This window comes from Pimephales promelas, chromosome 14 (genome assembly GCF_988280905.1).
Source record: "Pimephales promelas chromosome 14, fPimPro1.hap1.1, whole genome shotgun sequence".
In the NCBI taxonomy this organism is placed as follows: domain Eukaryota; kingdom Metazoa; phylum Chordata; class Actinopteri; order Cypriniformes; family Leuciscidae; genus Pimephales; species Pimephales promelas.
Window position 1 is genome coordinate 4967524 of NC_142782.1, and position 11505 is coordinate 4979028.

General features: G+C 35.5%; 1 protein-coding gene and 1 long non-coding RNA gene across 2 annotated transcripts in view; one reads left to right on the forward strand and one right to left on the reverse strand.

The window, feature by feature from the left end:
• Positions 1–11505, forward strand: part of antxr1a (ANTXR cell adhesion molecule 1a) — a 72783-nt gene that overhangs the window by 12255 nt on the left and 49023 nt on the right. The window contains exons 2-8 of the mRNA XM_039674627.2: positions 2032–2103; positions 2591–2662; positions 4811–4892; positions 6040–6073; positions 6457–6536; positions 7759–7827; positions 7973–8053. Of these exons, the coding sequence (XP_039530561.2) occupies positions 2032–2103; positions 2591–2662; positions 4811–4892; positions 6040–6073; positions 6457–6536; positions 7759–7827; positions 7973–8053 (490 nt within the window). The remainder of the gene's footprint in view (positions 1–2031; positions 2104–2590; positions 2663–4810; positions 4893–6039; positions 6074–6456; positions 6537–7758; positions 7828–7972; positions 8054–11505) is intronic.
• Positions 6284–11481, reverse strand: LOC120481168 (uncharacterized). The gene is made up of 3 exons (XR_016146447.1): positions 11270–11481; positions 11050–11172; positions 6284–6542 (listed from the first exon to the last, which is right to left on the reverse strand). It is a non-coding gene; the product is annotated as an uncharacterized LOC120481168 (long non-coding RNA).

Here is an 11505-nt window from a genome sequence, read left to right on the forward strand (position 1 = left end):
CCACCCAGTAGAGCATTACAATAATCTAGTCTTGATGTCATGAACGCATGAACTAATATAGATATATTTTTAAGATGGAAAAATGTGGTTTTACAGATACTAGACACGTGATTTTCAAACGAAAGATTGGTATCAAAGAGCACACCCAGGTTCCTAACCGACGACGCAACATGACATCATGACTTTTGCGTAAACATACACGCCACTTTTGAGTCAAGTGGCGTGTTATCTCTACGCATTTTGAGCTATCCGCGTGTATGTCTACGCCATTAACGTCCGAGTGATTCCGCGTGTCTGTACACGCCGTCAAATGTCCGCGTGAAACGAAGCAAAATGTAGACTTTTTTTTCCTTGTATGGTAAGGGAACAGTCATAAATGCCATTAACCCCAGTGACGGTTAGGTTTAGGGACGGGGTTGAGATAAGTCATATATTTATATAACGTTAAGTCAACGGCGTTCATAAACACGCTGAAAAGCGATTATGCGTCTTGATAGCACGCCAAAAATGGAAATACGAATTGGCGTGTCATACACACGCTACTTCATGAGATCGACGAAGACTTTACAGAGCAGACATCAAGTGTTAGACAGTACTCCAGGTTATTGTGTGTGGAAGTTTTTTGTCCAAAAATTCGAATCTCTGTTTTTTTTCTGAATTTAGTAATAGGAAATTACTAGTCATCCAATTTTTTATATCGGCTATGCATTCCGTTAATTTTGTGAGTTGGTATGTTTCGTCAGGGTCTAAAGAAATATACAGCTGAGGATCATCAGCATAACAGTGAAAGCTAATTCCATGTTTCCTAATGATATCTCCGAATGGTAGCATGTACAGAGTGAAGAGCAGCGGTCCTAGTACTGAGCCTTGTGGTACTCCATACTGAACTTGTAAGCGATAAGACATCTCTTCATTTACTGCTACAAACTGATAATGGTCAGATAAGTACTGTATCATTTAAACCATGCTAATGGAATTCCACTCACGCCAACATAGTTTTCTAGTCTATTTAAAAGAATGTTGTGGTCAATTGTGTCAAATACAGCACTAAGATAGAGAAATACAACCACGATCAGATGATAAGAGCTAATCATTTGTGACTCTAATGAGAGCTGTCTCAGTACTATGGTACGGTCTAAATCCTGACTGAAAATCCTGACTATTTTTTAAGCCATTATCCTGACTATTTTTTTTTCGATCCCCGAACGCCGTCAGAAGTTCGCTGAACTTCATACAGTTCAGATCACCCAGCACGACGTTCGTGGTTTGACTTATCGAGACTATTTTTTAAGATGGCTCCTGTCTGTATACACGAAGTGAACTGTCTTCATAAAGTATCTTCTGATTAAACGGTCTGTGCACTTACAAAGTTCTCAATGCTTCGTTTTGCATGTGTGGAGCCTCATTATGTTACTGTGTTAGTGTGGGGCTATTTTGAGCCTTGTTAGTGGTATAAACTAGCGATTTCTTTTTACTTACTCAATGCCCCCATTACTAGCATTATACGCTAAACAGTTTTTAGAGATAAAACTCTTTATATTCGATTATCATGAAAACAAATCTCAGAGAATGGTTGACTGTGTACCGATGTTTTATTAGACCAAAGGTTCATTGTTCGCCGGAGTTCTCCTTTAAGGGGGGCATCCTCCCCTATCTTACCCTCCTTCAATTTAATTTAATTTAATTTAATTTCAAAGCCAGGATCCAATGTGAGGTTTCAGTGCTATTGTAATATTTAAAGATCACAATTGTTGATCTTTGGCTCAATTCAAAGTCAATGGAATATTAGCAGCTGGCATCACATCATTCAGACAGCTGCTCTAGGAGGATGCTGATACTTGAACGATTTCCCTCTGGGGAGGATAACAATGTGTCAGTGTAGTTTTTGAACTGCTGCTTTTAGAAAAAAAAAACTGTCTTATTCACACAGCAGTAAATCTCAAACTTTGGCTATTCCTCTCAGCTTGTGAATCTTTATTGCCCCCTTGATGTTCAACTGTAAGTGTCCAATTTGTCTGTTTCACCCTGCAGATCAGGAAGTGTGCAGCATCACTGGAATGAAATATATAACTTTGTGGAACATCTGGCCCATAAGTTCATAAGGTAGGCAAAGACAGAGTCTTACAAAAAATGCGTGTGTGTGCACATCATTTTATGTAATATTTTCTGCTATACTGTATGTGGATGAAAAATCCCCTGCACAAACAAACTAAAACATGTTTAACGAAAAATATTAGCATATTTAATTTCTAATTGGCTTTATAAGTTCTGTAAATTAATGAATTATATTTCACAATTAACACTGTTTCAAATGTCCACTTTAGACATTCTGCTAGCAACTACATGTCAACTCTCATTAGAGTATAAGTGGACTGTTAGTTTAGGGTTTGTAGAATTTAGTCACTTTTAGTCGACTGGTAGTTTGCAAAGTTACTTAGTGTTACCAAATATGATTTTAAAACGAATGCACCATTTCAGTTCATTCAAAATAGTGGAAATCTAATTGGGATCAAACTACAGTGCACCTGAAATTTACATTGAAAAAATAATATTAAGTCAAATATACATTTTAATTTGTTATTGCATATAGCCCACAGTTGCGGATGTCCTTCATTGTATTCTCCGATCAGGGCAAGATTTTGATGCAGCTTACAGAAGACAGGTGAGTAAACTTTATCTCCATTATTTACCTGTTTAACTCCTGTCGTTTGCACAAATGCATTGTGATAATGTTTGCAGTCTTGAAGTGTTTTTACCATAGTGTGAGTTTGTGCCAACAGAAGTTTGACAATTTTCTTAGCAAAAAAGAAAAAAAAAAGAAGGCCGAATCTGTGAGAATCGATTATGTGTCAGTTAAAGGATTAGTTCACTTTTGAAAAAACTTTTGCTGATAATTTACTCACCCCCATGTCATCCAAGATGTCCATGTCTTTCTTTCCTTAGTCGAAAAGAAATTAAGCTTTTTGATGAAAACATTCCACGATTTTTCTCCATATAATGGACTTCAATGGGAACCGGATGGTTCAGGGTCCAAAATATAGTGTTAATAACAGTTTCAGATGCAGCTTCAAATGTCTTTAAACGACACCAGACGATGAATAAGGGTCTTATCATGCGAAACGATCGGTTATTTCAAAGCTTATTCCAAAAATGTAACTTTTCTAAGGACAAATGCTAGCCTTGCTCTATTCTGTGAGGCGCGTTTGCAACGTCACGTAATACGTAATTACGTACAAAAGGTCACGGGCGACGTAGCCAGAACTACGGAGTCAGAGTGTTTACAAGTTGAACGCATAGGTTGAACGTGAAAACTAACTCAAACGCCGTTTACAAAAAAGGAATTAAAAGGTAAAACAACGATGTCGGACCATTTTGATTCTGTACTTCCGGCTACGTCGCCCGTGACCTTTTGAACGAAATTACGTATTACGTGACGTTACAAACGCGCCTCACAGAATAGAGCAAGGCTAGCATTTGTCCTTAGAAAAGTTACATTTTTGGAATAAGTTTTGAAATAACCGATCGTTTCGCATGATAAGACCCTTATTCATCGTCTGATATCGTTTAAAGACATTTGAAGCTGCATCTGAAACAGTTATTAACTGTCTTTTGGACCTTGAACCGTCCGGTTCCCATTGAAGTCCATTATATGGAGAAAAATCCTGGAATGTTTTCATCAAAAACCTAAATTTCTTTTCGACTGAGGAAAGAAAGACATGGACATCTTGGATGACATGGGGGTGAGTAAATTATCAGCAAAAGTTTTTTCAAAAGTGAACTAATCCTTTAATGACCCATAAAAAACGTCACATCTGCTGTGAACATTCCCTGGTCTTGGCGATCGTCTCCAATCTTTAAAACAGCACTTCTATGACTTCAGCATGTGGCTTACAATTTCTAAAGAAACGTCACTTTTGTGGGCTGCCAATGCCAAAATTCATTGTGACTTTTGAGGCTTTTTCATGTGTCCTAAGAAGTGTTGATTTGTCAATTATTGATTTTCAGTGCCACTGAATATTATTCATGGTATCATTTGTGGTTGGTGTACGTTCGACCATTTCATGACATTTTCTATTTGATAATTACAAATCGAATGATAAATCGAAAGAGGTTCATAATTTATTTTTGTTAATAATAAACAAAAAATGAGGTTTCGTTTCAATACCTCCTTTTTTGTTTGCACTTTGCACTTTTTTGTTTGCCAAATTTTGGATTTTGCGTCGATAGACAAAACAGTTTTCGTATGATAAGTTGATGGAATGATGCTCTTTATCTCTGCAATCGCTTTGTCATATTGACAAACTTTGTACATGTCATTTTCACCTTCCTCTGACCACTCCAGATAACAGCGCCACTTATTGGTCATAAACCATTAAATCACATTACTAGTGATTGTGTTTATGATTTTTCAGCCATTTTGCCTGAAATAGTATGTCTTTAATTGCTTGTTGCAGTTAGTCTGATGCTCCCAGGCAAAAAAAAATAATCTTGAGCAGCAAATCAGCATATTCTGAAGAATCATGAGACACTGAAGATTGGTGTAATAATGCAAAAATTTTGCTTTGATCACAGAAATAAATTACATTTATAAATATATTAAAAATGAAAAAGTAATAATATTTGTAGTAATATTAATTTGTAGTAATATTTTGCAATATTGCTATCTTCATTACAAACTTTTGGCTGATCAAACCACGTTCTCCGGAATTATTATGTAATTATTAATTAATTATTTAATCATTATGAATTATTGTTATTATTATTGGTAATTATGTATTTTTCTCTCTTTTTCATTGTGTGCAAATGTCAGGGACCAAATTCGTAAAGGTTTGGAGGAACTCAAGAATGTCCGGCCAGGTGGAGACACTTTTATGCACGACGGCATTCAGAGGGTGAGTGAGCCAATAGGAGCCATTTTGGCTCAGCAGTGCTTCCCACAGAGAGGTAGGATGGCATATAGCTCTTAAAGGATTAGTTCACTTTTGAAAAAACTTTTGCTGCTAATTTACTCACCCCCATGTCATCCAAGATGTCCATGTCTTTCTTTCCTCAGTCGAAAAGAAATTTAGGTTTTTAATGAAAACATTCCAGGATTTTTCTCCATATAATGGACTTCAATGGGAACCGGATGGTTCAAGGTCCAAAAGACGGTTAATAACTGTTTCAGATGCAGCTTCAAATGTCTTTAAACGACACCAGACGATGAATAAGGGTCTTATCATGCGAAACGATCGGTTATTTCAAAACTTATTCCAAAAATGTAACTTTTATAAGGACAAATGCTAGCCTTGCTATATTCTCTGAGGCGCGTTTGTAACGTCACGTAATACGTAATTACGTTCAAAAGGTCACGGGTGACGTAGCCGGAAGTACAGAATCAAAATCGTCCGACATCGTTGATTTTCCTTTTAATTCCTTTTTTTGTAAACGGCGCTTGAGTTAGTTTGCACGTTCAACCTATGCGTTCAACTTGTAAACACCGACTCTGTACTTTCGGCCACATCGCCCGTGACCTTTTGAACGTAATTACGTAATACGTGACGTTGCAAACGCGCCTCACAGAATAGAGCAAGGCTAGCATTTGTCCTTATAAAAGTTACATTTTTGGAATAAGTTTTGAAATAACCGATCGTTTCGCATGATAAGACCCTTATTCATCGTCTGGTGTCGTTTAAAGACATTTGAAGCTGCATCTGAAACAGTTTTTAACCGTCTTTTGATACTTGAACCATCCGGTTCCCATTGAAGTCCATTATATGGAGAAAAATCCTGGAATGTTTTCATCAAAAACCTAAATTTCTTTTCGACTGAGGAAAGAAAGACATGGACATCTTGGATGACATGGGGGTGAGTAAATTATCAGCAAAAGTTTTTTCAAAAGTGAAATAATCCTTTAATAGTCTTCAAGAAGGTAATGTTTGGCCTCTATTCAGACTGATGGACCTGTTCAGTGAAATAACCAGTCACGTTGAATGCTGTTTGATCTGCTTGAGATTACAATATTTATGATGTTTTTCTTTGTTTTTGTTTTTTTACTAGGCAAGTGAGCAGATTTACTATGGTAACTCTGAGGGTAGGTCAATTTAACCACTATTTTGCTTCAAGGAAAAACTCTTTAGACCAGTTTAAGCAATCTTATTTTTTTTTTTCTGATTGGTTTTAAGTAACTGACAGAAGATAAACTGGCTAGTTAACTATTAACCCCTAACAGGTAGTTTAACTCAGTTTAACACACCTGGTAACCAGCAACACGATGGTCTTAATTGGTTATTTAAGCCGGTCATCAGCCTAACCAATTTAGCCGTTTCGATTTAGTATAATTTCTGTTTATTCCCCTCATATTGTTCTTTTAAATATCAAAATTACTTGCTTGCTAGTTTCAGCATGTTGCCTTTAAAACAATCAAAATCTGTAATTAAATTGCAAACGTAATAAAAATGTTTTGTCTCTGTGAAGGATACCGCACAGCCAGTGTCATCATCGGCCTCACAGACGGGGAGCTGCATGAAGATCTCTTCTATTACGCCGAGAGAGAGGTAAGACTGATGAGAGACAGGAGAAAGGGAAGAAAATGAGTGGAGTGGTTGACAGTTCACTTTATCATAGTTTTAGAAATAGTATCTAGTGCTCTTAAATGGACAATCCTATTAACAAACAATACTATTAGTGCTGTCAAATCGATTAATTGTGATTAATCGCATTTAACAGGAACATTTGTGTATATACCGGTATATATATTTATTTATACACACACACACACACACACACACACAAACATAATCACAATTAATCGATTTGACAGCACTAATAGTATTGTTAAAGAAATAATACTTTAAAAGAATATACTTAAATGTGAACTGAATGTAATGTTTATTGACACTAGTGTAATTGCAATTAAATCAAAACGTATCATAGTTTAAACGTATATTAAATTCAATTAGCTGAACTTCAGTGCTTTTTTTGGCCCACTTAAGTAGGACTTAAGTACATGCAATTTCATATTTAATTCTATTGTCTTTGAGAAATGGATAAAGTGTGAATGTGCTGACAAGCATATATGGTAAACTAACTTTACTTTATTCTTTCATGTAATGTATTTAGGTTATATCATGTATTTGAATGTATTTGTAATTACACCTTAGAAATTAAGTTGTAATTTAGTACATTTAAAATGAGTTAGCTTTAAATATTGAATAACACACTACAGTAAAATTGTAAAGTACTTTTGTTAGTACTTAACATAAGTGTACTTGAAGTAATTCACAATTAAGCGCACTTTTTCACAAGGGGTGTCTACAATGTGACGCAACACTTGCTTTGTTTTACACAAGTTTAAGATGGAGTCATCGTGTCCAATTTGAACTCATTCACAGACTGGGAATTAGATCATTTGTTTTTTGTTCATCATCCTATAACAAGAGGGTAGCAATATTTCAACCTATTAACCAATTTGAACCATAGATTTGGGTAAACAAAGAAGAAGTGACATCAATTTGAATTAGCCTAAATCAACAACATACAATTTTTACACACAAAATGTCAGCCACACTCTCTGAAATAATAATGTACTGTACATCAAGTTTTTTGATCCAGTTTTCCTCTCAGCTTCAACCAACTAAGACATTATTCACCATCTCTATTACCCAGTGTCCTCTTCATTGATCAAATGTGTCAGCCAGTGCCAAAAGCATGATGTCTGGATAAGGCAGTTTATGTCTAATAGATTACAGGTGTCTGAAGTGTTTCTGTTTCCCTTAGGCCAATCGCTCTCGCAGCCTGGGTGCCTCTGTGTACTGCGTAGGGGTGAAAGATTTCAATGAGACTCAGGTGTGTGTGTGTGTGTGTGCTTTGCACAAAAATAGGCACTTATGCCATTTAAGTTACAAGGTTTCTGTAAATGATGCTTGGGCGTTTATGAATTTGCACTTCCTGTATATATATATTTTGTAATATATTTTTACACTTTTCATAGCTGGCCAAGATTGCTGACAGCAAAGATCATGTCTTCCCAGTAAATGACGGCTTTGAAGCTCTACAAGGTGTCATTGATTCGGTAAGTTTTTTATGTATATGGTTTAATACCGTAAATTGTATTCTTTATGAAATATTTAAGTAATGTGAGAAAAGTCACACTGTATTTTTATGATTATATAAAATAAAAAATATTATTAGGATAAAATATAGCCTTTTATAATAAATAACATATTTGTTTCCATCCATTTAAAGCTGCAGTCCGTAACGTTTGGTGCTCTAGTAGTTCATAAACTGCATTTGTCTTGTGGAAAAACATTGTTGCTCCTTCTCTGTGTTTATGTCTATGACGAGTCACGCAGGTACTGGGATACTCCACAGTGGTTTGACCCGTACCAGTCTAAAATAGTCAGAATATAAACACTTATTATAGGTGTACCATAGTGATTCAGGTTAAGACAAACATACAGTTTAGTTTAGATCCATGATGTACTAGCTTATTATATACATTTTGTAAATTTTGCACACACAAAAAAGTTATGGACTGCAGCTTTAACTTGATTTTATATATATATATATATATATTAATACATCTAATTTCATCTATTATTTATCGTAATTTTAGTTGAGCAATTAAATGCAAGTCTAAATTTTTAATTAGGTGATTTTTTTTCAATAATGCACTTTCTATGAATAAATTTTTGCCGAATTCAATCAATACTAATTGGACTATTTTCATAAATATCTGCCAAAACCTTTTATTTGGCAGTATGTGATTTCAAATATATTTGGTATGTAGCATGTGATTAAAAATATATTTAAATATATATAACAAAATACCGAATTACCGAACAAAATACCGAACAAAATCACCAAATTAAGCGGTCTAAATGTATTTATATCAGTGTTGTGCAAGTTACTTCCAAACTGTAATACATTAGGTATTACTTGTTACTGTTATTTAAAAGTAATTAATTACCTTACAATATTACTGTCCCAGAATTGTAATGCGTTACATTACTCATGTATTACTTTTGAGTTACTTTCACAAAAATAACTAAGTAGAACTTAACTTTTGGGCTGTAACGATATGCAATATGAAACCGAAATCGCGATTCGCCACACGACTCAGATCCACGAACCTACAGAATCGCGACACACCTCTTCCAACTCCCAGCGTTATTCTCCTTACCGTCCATATCCAATGCTGCCTTATCTTTAAATTAGGCTATTAGTATTATTTGAAGTTAACGTTATAAAATACGTAGACCTACACCACAAAACTAGTTGAGGATAAATTATTTAAAATTGGGGAAGTCCAGCATTATGAACATGACATTTGCAGTCAAAACTTAATAAAATGTATTGAAACGTATATAGGCTACTTCCTTAAAGGACTCCAGACATTAGACAAATATCAGTCTATGTTTTATTTTTAATATTAGGAAAAAGACACACATTCATGCGTGACAAAAAAATAGGAGGCAAAATACATTTTTTGTAATTCTGTTAATTACACTGCGCAAATCGGATGAGGAAGGGTTGGCTCTCCAGTCTCCATAGAACTTAAAATATTCATTTTATTTTAGTTTTCGTGTTCGCATTTATGAGGAAAAAACAATGTTACAGACGCGACCTCTCTGAACTGGCACTAAAAGACTGCTTTAAAACTTTCACATAGTCTGTTGCCTTTAAGAAGTAAAAGCAGAAAATACACTGTCATACAACTGTAATACAAGCCTCACTGAACATGTAACGAGTAAAATATTACTGAAAATTGATTAGTAATGCCTTACACTACTGCGTTACAGCAAAAAGTAATATGTTACTGTAATGTATTACTTTTGTAATGCGTTACTCCCAACACTGATTTATATGTATACATATATCCAGTGTTGGGAGTAACGCATTACAAAAGTAATACATTACAGTAACATATTACTTTTTGCTGTAACGCAGTAGTGTAAGGCATTACTAATCAATTTTCAGTAATATTTTACTCGTTACATGTTCAGTGAGGCTTGTATTACAGTTGTATGACAGTGTATTTTCTGCTTTTACTTCTTAAAGGCAACAGACTATGTGAAAGTTTTAAAGCAGTCTTTTAGTGCCAGTTCAGAGAGGTCGCGTCTGTAACATTGTTTTTTCCTCATAAATGCGAACACGAAAACTAAAATAAAATGAATATTTTAAGTTCTATGGAGACTGGAGAGCCAACCCTTCCTCATCCGATTTGCGCAGTGTAATTAACAGAATTACAAAAAATGTATTTTGCCTCCTATTTTTTTGTCACGCATGAATGTGTGTCTTTTTCCTAATATTAAAAATAAAACATAGACTGATATTTGTCTAATGTCTGGAGTCCTTTAAGGAAGTAGCCTATATACGTTTCAATACATTTTATTAAGTTTTGACTGCAAATGTCATGTTCATAATGCTGGACTTCCCCAATTTTAAATAATTTATCCTCAACTAGTTTTGTGGTGTAGGTCTACGTATTTTATAATGTTAACTTCAAATAATACTAATAGCCTAATTTAAAGATAAGGCAGCATTGGATATGGACGGTAAGGAGAATAACGCTGGGAGTTGGAAGAGGTGTGTCGCGATTCTGTAGGTTCGTGGATCTGAGTCGTGTGGCGAATCGCGATTTCGGTTTCATATTGCATATCGTTACAGCCCAAAAGTTAAGTTCTACTTAGTTATTTTTGTGAAAGTAACTCAAAAGTAATACATGAGTAATGTAACGCATTACAATTCTGGGACAGTAATATTGTAAGGTAATTAATTACTTTTAAATAACAGTAACAAGTAATACCTAATGTATTACAGTTTGGAAGTAACTTGCACAACACTGCATATATCGTCTGTTAAAGGTGCAGGACCATAAAATGTTTGTCCAACCATTGCATTCATTCAGAACGCGTCTCTCGTGACCCTTTTGTTTGCTCATTGCTGTACGCGTTCATGTGTTTTGAAGGAGGCGTGGCTTTATAGACTCTCTGAAGGGATTTTGGGATCTTATGCTTTCAAAGCTAACTCGCAGTTGCTAGCCTCTCGGAAAATGACCTACCCTACCTTTCACTGGAGAAAGATGCTTTTCAGACGATTTAGTCACAGCATTTACCAGCGGGACCATGCCAACAAGCCAATCCTTGACCCCTTGCTTGGATACAAATTACCATAAGAAACAGCAGCAGCCTCTTGATGAAAAAATAACAGAAGAATTAAAGAAAAAACAAAGAATAACAAACAAGAATTAGCATTGAGTCCCGACTGAAGATGGCCTGCCATGCACCTCTTTGATCCCACGGTCCGCTGGAGTCTGCCCAAACACGATCAAAGCCTCTTCACCATGTCCTTTCTCTTGGCAATGAAAGCTAATGATTTATATTTCTTAAGCTCTGAAGGTGGAAGAAAAGAGGAGATATTTGGGTAAAGACTCGTCTCGCCCGTGCAGAGGTTGTCTGTTTCATGAGCTGAGACTGGGGTCAGTCCAGCTGGCCTCCATCTGCTCTCAATTAGCTGCACGCT